General features: G+C 39.2%; 1 protein-coding gene across 1 annotated transcript in view; it reads right to left on the bottom strand.

Annotated features, from left to right (window-relative positions):
• Window positions 1-14624, bottom strand: part of DIP2C (disco interacting protein 2 homolog C) — a 297423-nt gene that overhangs the window by 112095 nt on the left and 170704 nt on the right. Inside the window, 2 exon segments of the mRNA XM_043885135.1 lie at window positions 484-693; window positions 3597-3722. Coding sequence (XP_043741070.1) covers window positions 484-693; window positions 3597-3722 — 336 coding nt within the window.

Raw genomic sequence — 14624 nt, 5'->3', positions numbered from 1 at the left:
GAACCATCCCAGAAATCTGAATGCCTACAGCAGAAAACTGCTGTAGTGATGAAAGCCTCCCCTTTTCAAAGTAAGGGCAAAGTCACTCTCAAGTGCCCAGTCATGCTTATTAGCATGATTAAAATGTTACTTAGGATTGCATTATAGCATGAAGAGAAGAAAACATGTAACCAGATATGGCTACATGTTTCCCTAATGAACAAGAATGCACTCCTCTACGAGCAGAAAACTCCTAAATTATAATTGTAGAAGACATCTAGGATGTGAAAAATAGTAAAAAACCAAGGGTTTCACAGAACAGTAAAGCCAACGCAGCAAAGCAGCCCAGGAGCAGAGACAGGGTCTGACCTGTCCCTCGAGTGGGTTCTGAGGCCACGATGCACAGACAGGGAAAAGGCAAACTAAAAGGTGTAGGGACACTCAGCAGCCACTCAGATGCACAGACAGGGAGAACAGCACAGCCAACTGCCGCGGGGCACTCACCTATGTGCGTCTGAGCCATGACGTCGGCCAGCCTGTGGGCGGCACCACTCCCCCCACTCTGGGTGGAAGAGGACGAGGTGGTGGAGGTGGTAGAACCATGGATGGCCTGGCTGATCCAATGCTCCATGTTGATGCTGCCCTGGCTGGAGGTGGGGGTCCCCTGGGAGTCGCCCTGCACCGAGCCTTCGTCTTCTGAGCCAGAGGAGGTATCTGTGGGAGAGAGGCAATTAGCTGCGACTGGGGCAAGCAGCACTCCCAGGCCCAGGCCCTCTCCAAACACAGACCCATCTCACACACTAACTGGTAAATGACCTTCGAACACTCTTGAAGTTACAAGCTTTTCAGATGACAAATTATTTTTCAGTATAGTGAGGTCTTCTTCCAAAGCACCTTACCTTACATATATATGCTAGAGTCTTCTTGACATTCCAAACTCAGACAAAGACATCCTCACCTGTTCTCCACTCAAGACGTTGGGGAATAACAAAATGTTTTTCTGTGCACTCAGACACCAAGCAAGAAGGTCATGGTGGCATTTTCTAAGACACTAAACTTTCAAGTGTTCAAAGTGTAATGTTCTGTAAGCCCTTCTTTATTCGAAGTGTTTCTCTGAGCCACGTGCTATTTTAAGTTGTGTGTGAGTGTGGCAGGTTGTGAACAAAAAATTTTATAATGATAGTGTTGGCATTTATGATTGTACAAAACTATCTCAAGTGATATTGTCACTAAGACTCTAAATGACAGTTTACAACATGTATTATATAGTATATCTGAAAATGCTAACCAAACAATTAAATGCACCAAAAATGACATTTCCAATAATGTTCTTTTATATTTTGCAAAGACACTTGTACAGGATTTGTTCTCCTGAAAGTTCTGTCTTTCCTCATGAACGACACAGTAACACCCCTAAGGACGGAGTCAACGTAAAGAAAAGCACACACACACATAAATCACACCGCACCTTGTACTTCAGACTCAGTATTTCCCAGAAAAAGTGACTCAGAAAAAGGTCCAACTCCCTGAATACTGTCTAGTTTCAAAGCTTTAGTTAAAATATATTTGAAGTGCCTTTGTTATCCATATAAGTCCATTCTGTTTGTTATACACATACAAAATTAAAATTTTCACTTTCATATTTCAGCAAATTATAACCACAAACTAAACAAACAGGATTAAGTATACTAATTATGGTTGTGTTTGACTCTTTGCAACCCCATAGACTGTAGCCCACCAGGATCCTTTGTTCATGAACTCTCCAGGCAAGAATGAATACCACAGTGAGTTGCCATTCCCTTCTCCAGATCTTCCCAACTCAGGGATTGAACCTGGGTCTCCTGCATTGTAGGCAGATTCTTAGCCATCTGAGCCATCAGTGAATCCCATGCTGATTTAAAAACAGTTCAAATTACATGTTGTGGCTCAGAATTAAGAAATGAAGGAATGTAAGGAAATCAGCAAAAAGGACTCCCTTTCCTAATAGAAAATTCTATTCTTGAGATAAAGAACATTTCTTGTATTATCCTTTAAGAAAACACAAAACAAGTAAGTTTCATATTATTTAAGTTTTGTCTTATAAAGTTCAGAACTTTCACTTTTGAAGGCATGAGAAGTTGAAGAGAGGTCCGAATTAGTACCGGACATACCTGATCACATCCCTGAGTTGAAGTATGTGCTTCTATTACCCTCACTGCTTGCAAACACTCAGGACTAAACTTTACAAGACTCCAAAAAGTGCTTTATATATTCAACTATTCTTATTCCACCTTAAATTTCTCTTGTGAACAAAGGGGTGTGCCAGGTAACTTAGGTCTGCAGAAAAGAAACAGTGGCAACCACGCTATGAATAATGCTGGAACAAGAAACACACACACACATACACACATATAAAATCAAGAAAATTAGGCTCAATCCTTTGTGTTTCTAATAGATACCTGGACATTTAATTTTGTGCTTCACTTCAGTTTTGAAGATAATAACATGTGCATACGTGCATGCTAAGTCGTTTCAGCTGTGACCGACTCTTTGCAACCCTATGGACTGTAGCCCTCCAGGCGCCTCTGTTCATGGGATTCGCCACAAGAACACTGGAGTAGGTTGCCATGCCCTCCTCCAGGGGATCTTCCCAACACAGGGATTGAACCTGTGTCTCCTGTGTCTCCTGCATTGGCAGGCGGGTTCTTTACCACTAGCGCCACATGATATAGATTATAACTATTTGCACAGAGTTAAGCAGAGAAATTAGGTAGTTACATAAAATTCAAGGTTAAACAAAAGCAGAAATATAAATGGGATATTACCTTCAACCATTTATATCAGGGGTGGACAGGCCTGTGGACCACACTCTCTGCCTAAATTCATGACAAACTTTTATTGGCACAGAGCTACGTCTCTCACTGATATGCTGCCCTTGGCAGCTTTAGTAACTCAATGGCAAAGCAAGCAACTGTGATACCCAAAAATACTATCTGCACTTTACAGCAAAAACTGATGTCACCAGATTTAAGTAACTGCCTGAAAATGAAAGTTGCTCAGTAGTGTCCAACTCTTTGCGACTCCATGGACTAGACAATCCATGGAATTCTCCAGGCCAGAATACTGGAGTGGGTAGCCTTTCCCTTCTCCATGGGATCCTTCCAACCCAGGGCTCGAACCAGGGTCTCCTGCATTGCATGTGGATTCTTTACCAACTGAGCTACCAGGGAAGTAACTGCCTAAATTTTTCAATTCATTCAATTTCTTAACAGAACATTACAACCTATTGATATTTTGAAGACTTGAGAATATGCATACACCAGTCTAAGCAGAGAAGAAATCCAACTTCTGCTGTGAAGAATTAAATTTTATAGGACTTTAACAAAAGTCTGTATCATATTTATGAGTCTAAAATCTTAAAATGCATATTTATATAGACATTAAATGCATACATAATCATGCCAATTTTCCTTCCGAGTTTAATTTAGAGCATATACAACTGTTTCTGGACTTCTGGTTCTCAAAAAATGAATTATAGCACCATGATTTTGAAAGCTAAAGAGACTGCAGTTGCTGGCACTAACCTAATTCTAAGGCATGCTCATCCCTCTATGAAGCCAACAGGGCCTGCTGCTCACCTGGGGGTGTGTAGGCGTCCATCGAGGTCTGCACAACCAAGGACCTGCGTTTGGAAGGCATAGGCACCGCCATCTTCCTTTCTTTGTGTTTAGCGAGCGCAGCCTGGACAGCTTCTGTATGGACGTCTGAAACAAAGCGGGAGCTCAATCACTCCATTGTTTGGAGACAGCCCCAAGGCCCCAAGCTTCTCTGCCTTGTTTCTGGTCCTGTGACAGAGTCTATCTTCCTACAGACACTGTCACAAATGGAAGAGTGGGGAAGGAAGGAAAGTAAGTATAAGCCTGACAGTTTGAAAGCTCCAGGAAAAAGGCATTTGAATTCATTTGCAGACTTTTAACTATTCATTTTATTACCCTGGAATCTGTATAATCAGATACTGGATGTAAATCTCTGTGGTATTATTCTTTCCTTAGTCAGTGGACCTTGATCTTCAAATATTTCTTCATGGGTCACATTTTCAAGCTTCATAATTCATTTCCATGTCTGTTAAGGGAAGTATGTACACCTTACAGGCTGTACAGTAATGATTTTAAGCTAACAGTTTCTAAACATCAGTTATGGGGCAGTCCTTACATTAGGTAATCTTTATATATTAACCTATTACATTAACTCCACCATTCTTTTTTAATGCCTGTTTTGTAAGGTAGTGGCCTCAGGACTGGGTGTGGAGAATCAGGTGGACAAGGTACTATCTGTCATGTAGCTCACTTTCTAAAGGGCTAAAGAAAGACAAGAGCCCGTCAAATGGGATAGGAATGGAAATCAGATAAAAAGATTGAATGGCTACTTAATTGTGAAGCCAGGGAAGAGATCTCTTACTGGGAAATATGCATAGTAAGATGAAAATCTCCAAGACAGGGAAAAATCAACTCAAAGGCCCTGCACTGTGAATGAGGGTGGTGCCGGCAAGACACATACAGCACCAGCCAAGGGACTCACCAGGGTAAGGGCTTTGCAGGAGTGGTTATAAGTCTGACAGAGAAGCATGGGGTTGAAGAGTAAGAGTGGATGAGGGATCATCCTGGCTGCTGGGAAGGTGCCAGCTAGAGAATGAGAGAGGAGCCAGGAAAGCAGCCAGAAGGCAGCAGTCAGGGCATGACTACACTCACCAACTTCCACACGTTCTATGGAGGAGGCTCTCGTTATTCCCATTTCAGAAACAAGAAAGCAAAGGTGTAAAGCTCTCCCAGTATAACTTGTCAGTGGCAATGACTGGGTGTGAACCAGGTGTGAGCACCTCCAGGGCCCACATCTTCACCACTAACCACACTGTTCTCTAACTGATCCTAAGAAACCCCACCCTGTTAACATTTGAGAGTCAGGGATACAGACCAGCTCTCAGGCCAGATGCAGCCTGCATTCTCCTTGTAATAATGTTTCACTGGAACAGAGAGGCATCATTTCTGTGTGTGTCATCTACGGCTGCTTCCATACTGGAAAGCAGGGCTGAGCAGTTGTGACGGAGATCATAATGGCCTAGAAGGCTAGAAATATTTGCTATCTGGCCCTTTACAGAAAACATTTGCCAACAGTTGTTCTAGAGCATATCACATACCAAACACAATGACTTTATTATTTTTTGTTCAGATTCTGTGTGCACTGCTCTTCTCTCCTCATCTAAATTCAAAGTACTTTAAGACAAAAACCCAGTTTCTGGTTACTCTTAAACTCCTAGATTGAAAACTGGTGACTGAATGACTTGACTTTACATTACTGAACAAAACTAAAGGGCTCATTAATGAGCACACTGGTTCTCCACACATCAAACACTTTGCTTTATATGTATCTCCTTCTTAGGTTTTTGGATGTAAGTTCAAATGTACAGAAAATAATAGGCAAGGATAGTACAGAGAACTCTGGTATAACTTTTACACAAACTCACCATTTATATTTGACCCCATTGCTTTCTTTAAATGAGTTTTTTTCCTAATCATGTGAAAATAAACTGCAGCTACCATATTTTTCTATACCTAAATATTTCAACATATTTCCTATAAACAAAGATAGTCTCTTACATAATGTGAATTCTCAAAATTGGGATATGTAACAATGATAGACTTTGTGTGTGTGTGCTAAGTCGCTTCAGTTGTGTTTGACTCTGTGCGACCCTATGGACTGCAGCCTACCAGGCTCCTCTGTCCATGGGATACTCCAGGCAGGAATACTGGAGTGGGTTGATGTGCCCTCCTCCAAGGGATCTTCCAGCAAACAAATCTATGTCTCTTACGCCTACCTGCATTGACAGGTGGGTTCTTTACCACTAGTGCCACCTAGGAAATCCAATGATATACTACCATCATCTAATTCAAACTGCAAGTTCAAATGGTGCCAACTGTCCCAGTAACTTCCTTTGCAGTTATTCTGTCTTTCTAGTCTGTGATTCAATCCAGGACCATGGGTGCATGTATTTATTAGATTTTCTTTGCCCTCGTAGATTTGGACCAGTTTCCCAGCTTCTGCATTCCATGAAACTGGCCATTTTAAAGGATCAGTCAGTTCAGTCACTCAGTTGTGTCCGACTCTTTGCAACCCCGTGGACTGCAATATACCAGGCTTCCCTGTCCATCACCAACTCCCGGAGCTTCCTCAAACTCATGTCCATCGAGTCAGTGATGCCATCCAACCATCTTATCCTCTGTCAGCCCCTTCTCTTCCTGCCTTTAATCCTTCCCAGCATGGGAGTCTTTTCCAATGAGTCAGTTCTTTGCATTAGGTGGCCAAAGTATTGGAGTTTGAGCTTCAACATCAGTCCTTCCAATGAATATCCAGGACTGATTTCTTTTAGGACTTTAAACGACATAGGCCAGTTATTTTGTAGATTGTCTTCAGCCTGGGTTTTCTGATATTTCCTCATGACTAGATGCAGACCATGCATTTTAGCAGGGACTTCACGTAAGTCTGTTCCCTACTGATGGAGTTAACTTTGGTCCTAAGTTAAGGTGGTGCTATAAAGCTCTTCTAAAGTAAAGACGCTATTTTTCCCGCCATGTAATAGTCTGTAAAGAAGCGGCCAACATGATTATGTTTTGAAAATATTCATCCCAAGTCTATGGCTCAACTTTCATACCTTTAATAGTGTGCTCGATGAGGAGAAATTTTTCATTTTCATGAGATTCACTCTCTTATTTTTTCCTAACTAGCACTTTTTGAATTCTGTCTATGAAATCTGTGCCTAACCCAAGGTTTGGGAAGCTTTATACTTCTACCTTTTACTCTTAGGTCTAGGAATCACTTCAGCTTAATTTTTCTAAGTAGTGGAGGCTGGTGTTTTACACATCTTATTCAACTTTTCAAGTACAACCTGTTGTAGAGACTTTCCTTTCCCTATTAAACTGCCCTACCTCCTTTGTCAAATATCACCTGATATTTGTGTATGAGGATAATTCTGAACTTTCTATCTGGTACAGTAAATCTGTATGTCTAACATTTTTTTAGTTCCATACTATTTTGATTAGTACAGTTGTTGCTTTTATCAGTTAGATTATTATTTACTGGAGCCATTCACAAAGAAATTTATATTTTACTGGTTTTTTAACTGCAGAAAAAAACTTGTCATCACTCTCCCAACATTTCCAGCTGGTCAGCACAGTATTGTCAACTGCATGCACATGACTGTGCAACATACCCCAGAAGGCCCCACGCTGCATGGCTACAAGTCTACATCCACCTAACAGCAGCTCACCACCTCCCTGTCCCTAAGCAGCCATCATCCAGCTTTCTCTTCCTACAAGGTGACTATTTTCGACACCTCACGTAAGTGGAATCACATAGTAGGCATTCTTCTGTGACTGGTGTATTACTCAAGGCAAAATGTCCTCAAATATATGCTAGAGAATGTGTCATAAATTACTTTCAAGGCTCAGTAGCATTCCACTGTATATACACACTGCATTTTCTTTATCCAATCATCCATTGATGGATATTTAAGTTGCTCGCACCTCCTGGCTACTGTGAATAGTGCTGCTTATAAATATCTGGTTCAAACTCCTGCTTTAGATTATTTTGGATATATAACTGGAAGTGGAATTGATAAGTCATATTGGTGGTTCTATTGGGTGGGCCAAAAAGTTGTCTTTTCGTTAAGTTTGGGGAAGATGAAATTATGAAGTTGCAGAAATGAAATTATGAAATTACAGAAGGTAGTGGAACAAAATGGTGAATAAGTTGTTCAATAAAGTTCTAGGTAAAAATGAAAAGTCCCATCTTTTACTTAAAAACTGAAGGGACTTTTTGACCAACTCAATATATACACATCACATCTTTATCCATTCATCCGTCAATGGACATTTAGATTGCTTGCATGTCTTGGCTACTGTAAACAGTGCTGCTATGAACACAGGGGTGCATGTATCCTTTTAAATTATAGTTTAATGATCTTTATTTCTAATTTCAAATTCCAATTGTTTATTGCTGGTATATAAGTGGCTTTCTTTATATTAACCTTATATTCCACAACCTTGCTATAATCACTTATGAATTTTCGATTTTTTCTTGATTCTTTAGGCTTTTCTACATAAAAAAGTAACATCACAACAAACATGTATACTTTTAATTTCCTTCACTTAGCCTATTGCATTAGCTAAGACTTTCAGTATAATGTTGAAAAGTAATGATGATGGGACATTTTTACCACGTTGTTAATCTTAGTGGGAAGTCTCACCACTAAATATCAACTGTAACTTTTTTCATATTCTTCATCAAATTGAGAATGTTCTCCCCTATTCCTAGATTGCTGAGAATTCTTGTCATAAACAGGTACTGGATTTTGTGAAATGCTTTCTCTGCATCTATTGACAGGGTCATTTTTTTTTCTTTAGCCTGTTGATATGATAGATTACATTAACTGATTTTCCATTGTTAACCCAGCTTTGCATACCTGGAATAAATCCCACTTGGTTGTGTTGTATAATAGTTTCTGTTTTGGGATTTGATTTGCTAATATTTTGTTGAGGAATTCTGCACCTATGTTCATGAGATACTAGTCTGTAGATTTCCTTTCTTGTAATATCTTTGTTTAGTCTTTGTATTAGGTTAATGCTTGCCACATAGAATAAATTAGGAAGTATCCCCTCTGCTTTTATCTGCACAAAGAGAATACAGGACACAGGTACAACTTCTTCCACAAATGTCTAATAAGACTCACCAGTGAACCTATCTGGGCCTGGTGCTTTGGAAGGCTATTATTGTTTCAGTGTTTTTAATAGACATAGGCCTATTTAGTTGACCTCTTTCTTCTTGGGTGAGTTTTGGCAGATTGTGTCTTTCAAGGAATGGGTCATTTTCATCTGGGTTTTTGTATTTGTAATCACAGAGTTGTTTGTAATATCCCCTTAATATTCTTTTATTGTCTATGGGATTAGTAGTAATGGTAATTTTTTCATTTCTGATATTAGTAACTTGTGTGTTTTCTAATTTTTTCCTAACCTGCCTACAGTATCAGTTCTAATGATCTTTTAAAAAAACAGGATTTAGGCTTGGTTTTCTCTATTGCTTTGTTTTCAATTTCTTTATTTCTCCTTTTATTTATTTTCTTCTTTTAATTTACTTTCCCTACTTTTCCTGGTTTCTTAATGCTTCTTGAAGCTTTTCAACTATACTATTCAATGCTGTACGTCTTCCTCTAAGCAATGCTTCTGTTACAGCCCACAAATTTTGATCCTCTGTATATTCATTTTCTCTTCAATTCAAAATATTTTAAAAATTCTTAGACTTCTTTGACCCAAATGTTATTTAGAAGTGTGCAGTTTAACCTCAAAGTATGTGGGGATTTCCCCGTTACCTCTCTATCACTGATTTCCAGTTTAATTCCATTGTGGGCTGAGAGTATACTTTGATTTCTACCACCTTCAGTGTTATGAAGTGTTTTAAAGCCCAGAACATAGTCTATCTTGGGGTATCCAGCATGAGAACATGTATTCTGCTATTTTTGGATGTCAATTAAATCCAGTTGATTGATGCCCTTACTGACTTTCTGCCTGCTGCATCTGTCAATTATCAATACAGAGATGTTAAAGTCTTTGTCCATTTATTCTTGTTTTACTGGTTCTTGTCTCACATGTTTTTTCATAGTTTGTTGTTGCGCATGTACACATTAAGGATTATTATATCTTCTTAAATAATTGACCCCTTTACAATTATGCAATGCTCCTCTTTTCTCTGATAACTTTCCTTGCTCTGAAGTCTGCTCTACATGAAATTAATATAGTTACTCACGCCTTTGAATTAGTATTCGCACTATATCTTTCTACATCTGTGTCTTTCTATTTCAAGTGGATTTCTCATATAGACAATGTAAGTGGGTTCTGCTTCTTACCCACTCTGACAGTCTTCACCTTCTATCTGGTGTACTTAGGCCACTTACTGTCAAAGTTATTATTGATATACTTGGATTATATTTACCATGTTTGTTAATGTTTTCTGTTTGTTGCATTTGTTCTTTATTTGTCTTAAACCCTTTTCCTGCCTTTTCTAGCTTTAACTAAGTATTTTATAGGATCCCATTCTTCTCTTCTGGCATATCAATTATACTTCATGTTTAAACTGCTTCCAGTGGTTGCCCTTGAGTTCGTAATATATATTTCACAATTAATCTGAGTTCACTTTCAAATAACACTGTAACTCTAGCGTGGTATGAACACCTTGCAACAGAGTATTCCTAGTTCCTCTCTCCTGTAACATTGTTTTCATTCATTCACTAATTAATATGCTATCATCACCCAAATGTTTATCTGTAAGATCAATTGTGTGTGTTAGTCACTTCAGTTGTGTCTGACTCATTGCAATCCTATGGACCACAGACCACCAAGGTCCTCTATCCCTGGCTTCTCCAGGCAAGAATACTGGAATGGGTTGCCATGCCCTTCTCCAGGAGATCTTCCAGACCCAGGGATTGAACTCACATCTCTTAAACTCCTGCACTGGCAGGAGGGTTCTTTACCATTAAGAATAAGAAAAACAAAGGATTTTACCTTCATCTATTCCTTCTCTAGCATTCTTCCTTTCTTTATGTAGACCTGAGTTTCTGACTTATCCACCTTTAGTCTATCAATGAGTTAATTCTTCATTTCTGCTACAGTGTTTCTGAATTCTAGCAATGTCTTTAGTCTTTCAGAGTTTCCATTATCCATGCCCAATTCTGGGGTCAGCAGTTTGCCCAATGACCTCAGTTCTTTAATGCCTTAAACAAAGGTTGCTGGCAGGTCAAGAAACAACAGTTAGAACTGGACATGGAACAACAGACTGGTTCCAAATCGGGAAAAGAGTACTGTCACCCTGCTTATTTAACTTATATGCAGAGTACATCATACAAAATGCCAGACTGGATGAAACACAAGCTGGAATCAAGATTGTTGGGAGAAGATTATTAATAACCTCAGATACGCAGATGACACCACCTTTCAGCAGAAAGTGAAGAACTAAAGAGCCTCTTGATGAAAGAGGACAGTGAAAAAGTTGGCTTAAAACTCGGAACATTCAGAAAACTAAGATCATGGCATCCGGTCCTATCACTTCATGGGAAATAGATGAGGAAGCACTGGAAACAGTGAGAGACCTTATTTTCTTGGACTCAAAAATCACTGCAGATGGTGACTGAAGCCATGAAATGAAAAGACTTATTTTCTTGGACTCGAAAATCACTGCAGATGGTGATTGAAGCCATGAAATGAAAAGACTTATTTTCTTGGACTCGAAAATCACTGCAGATGGTGACTGAAGCCATGAAATGAAAAGATGCTTGCTCCTTGGAAGAAAAGCTATGACCGACCTAGACAGCATATTAAAAGGCAGAGACATTACTTTACCAACAACGATCCATCTAGTCAAAGCTATGACTTTCCCAGTAGTCATGTATGGAGGTGAGAGTTGGACTATAAAGAAAGCTGAGCGCCAAAGAATTGATGCTTTTGAACTGTGGTGTTGGAGAAGACTCTTCAGAGTCTCTTGGACTGCAAGGAGATCCAACCAGTCAACCCTAAAGGAAATCAGTCCTGAATAATCACTGGAAGGACTGATGCTGAAGTTGAAACTCCAATACTTTGGCCACCTGATGCGAAGCACAGACTCATTGGAAAAGACCCTGATGCTGGGTAAGATTGAAGGAAGGAGAAGGGGACGACAGAGGATGAGATGGTTGGATGGCATCACTGACTCAATGGACAGGAGTTTGAGCAAGCTCTGGGAGTTGGTGATGGACAAGCAGGCCTGGCGTGCTGCAATCCACAGGGTCTCAAAGAGTCAGACACGACTGAGGGACTGAACTGAACTGAACTGAAGCCTTTTCTTGTGTAAGGATGTGTATGAGGATTTCTGTGCTTCCACCACATGCCCAAGTGGAAACCAAGTCTACATCCTCTATTCCATTTTTTTCTCATTATTTTCTCATTTCTTCTTCTTGTGCACTCATTCAATTTCTCTTCTCTGGCTTCTTAAGTTAAATCCTTATTTAATTTCCAGGATCTCTTCCTAACTAATATAAGTATTTTTTGGTAACTATTGTATCAATGTCTAAGTACTGTTTTGGTGTATCCCATAAATTGATGAATCATTTTTTTTTTTTTACCTGAAATACAAATCCTCTTAACACGACGTCCCTGCTTCAACCAGCAACCTACCCCAACCCAACTACCTATACATATTTCTGAAATCCAACTCTGACTGTGTCTTCTGTTAAATGACTAGGCATAACTATCAAGCTTTATTAGTTTTCTACAAGCAGACAGTTAAAAACTGTCTTCAGCTGCATCTTCTGCCTTCTCCTCCATTCTTACACAACGTTTGGCACAACCTAGCACAGCACTATGAAAGACAACTTTCTGCTGTGGTGGTGATTTTCCACATCTGCAGTGCCCAGTATAGTAGTCACTTGTCTTAAAACGTGGCTAGTACAAAAAAAAAGCGCAGAAACAGAATTTCAAATCTTATTTAATTTCATTAATTTAAGTATAAAGTTTCTCTTGTGCATACTGACCACCATGCTGGATGATTTCAGCTTTACACAGACAGAGCTTGTCTTTCACTAGGAATACTAAGTGGAGTATGCAGTCTGATATAAGTCTTCTAAGCAAGAAAATGTTATTTTCTGATTTATACCCCAAAATTGATGAAAACCTTTAAAGTTTTACTTATGGGATTAATGCTTTGATATTTACTGAATTAGAAAGGAAACTGAAAAACTTTTTAAAATACATGACTTCATAATCATGGATTCCACTGGCTGTAAGAATAACATCATCATGTCAGGCAGCCTCTGGAAAAACCCACTGTACATTCACAAAAGAATGAAACTAAAAGAGGCAAGTAATGTGTTAGTATTATCCTGGAAATGGCTTGTCCTCACAGACTTTCCTGAAAGGGTCTTGAACCAACCCACAGCTCCCTGTACTCTGAGCTCTTCCTCCTGGAGGAAGACAGTACTCCATGACATTCGAGCTGGAATGAGCACAAGGTAGATGTTTTCTAGGTTTGGTAAATGCCTATTTATTCATTCACTTTCCAAATCAAATTTTAGTTCCCAAAGGAAATTATTTAAAAAGAGAGGTACAAATTACTCTATAAAGAATTCCAGTAGGAGTTCATTACCATGTAAAGCAATGGGTTTAGAAATGAAAATATATAGCCCAGAGATATTAAGTCTGTGGCTATATGGCTGACCAGATTGACTGTTAATTAGGTCAACTGTCTAAAGGATAACAGAATTACCTCTTCGCTGATAAATTTGGTCATTGAAACAACCAAAGTAATTCTACTGCAAATGGTCAAAGAATTTTAGAAAGCAAAATATTCTGAGAGTCACAAAACCTTTTCTCTTAAATGTCCTATATCTTCTGTGCTGGTACAGGAGAAAATAAAATCCTGAAACATGTACACTCAAAACAGATTAAAACAAGCTTCTAAGATTTTATACCACTTAAAAAAAAACAATATATGAGCATAAACTCTAAAAGAAAGTAACTCAGCATTGAAATGCCTAAATTAAGAAAACTAATTAGAGTATTTTAAAACCAGGAAGCAGCAGATAATGACATAGCGAAGGAGACTATCAAATGAGCCCAGGGATGCCCCAAAGGCCCTCCTTAGTTTTCCTCTAGGGTGGATGTCATCCCATATGATGGTGGCACTGAGTCAGTTAAAGAAAATAAGGACACAGCTGAGCTTTCAAAAGCTCACGGAAAGATCCTCTGGATATGTGTGCTCCTTAAAACTAAGCAGTCATTATTTATTCAAAATTGAGAGTGTAAATTTTTAAAAAAATTTAAAACTATATATAGAATAATATTTTTCACATCTTACATGATAATTGAAGGAATACCTGAACTATTTTTCATGTATTCTCTACATAGTAAGTAAATAGCTGGGGCAAATTCCACCACCTTTAACCTACAAATGGGAAACTGAATTCTGGAATGGCAGACCCAGAGAGGATCATCTATACAGCTGTACAACCTAGACATCTCAGAGTCACCAAAATCCCCTCTCTCACACACCCCTGCCTTAACTCACCACATCTCACTGGCACTGACTCATATCCTGTACAAATACCTCAGGTGTCCTGGGGCTTCCAGATCCTCCCTTCTAACTCATACTCCACAGTGTTACCAAAGTCATCTGCAAACCCCAACCCGCTCCAGTTGTGACTCTGCTTAAAACCTTTGATTGGAACCCTATCATTTTCATGATAAAGTCCAAGTGCCAAAAGATAAGGATGGGAGTGAGCACTTGTCTACTGTCTGTCTATACACATGCCTACACATATGTCTGTGTGTGTGTGTACATGTGGGTCTCTACCTGCATTTCTCCCATATGTGTGACTATGTACATGTATCTACATCTGTGTGCATGATATATAAAATGCACAACAGAATCAAGATAAGGGAGTAAATCTTAACATTCCACAGCAAGTTGACAGCACATATGTATGTGCTACCCTTCTAATTAATCTGAAAGGGGCCTCTGAGATGCCTGAATAAAGTAAGACAAGCTCTTGGTATGTGCTAGGATAAAACTACCTGTGAAAACACAGAAGGTAA

Source organism: Cervus elaphus, chromosome 23 (genome assembly GCF_910594005.1).
Source record: "Cervus elaphus chromosome 23, mCerEla1.1, whole genome shotgun sequence".
Lineage (NCBI taxonomy): Eukaryota > Metazoa > Chordata > Mammalia > Artiodactyla > Cervidae > Cervus > Cervus elaphus.
The sequence above is the reverse complement of the archived record's forward strand: the minus strand, read 5'-3'. Positions and strand labels throughout refer to the sequence as shown.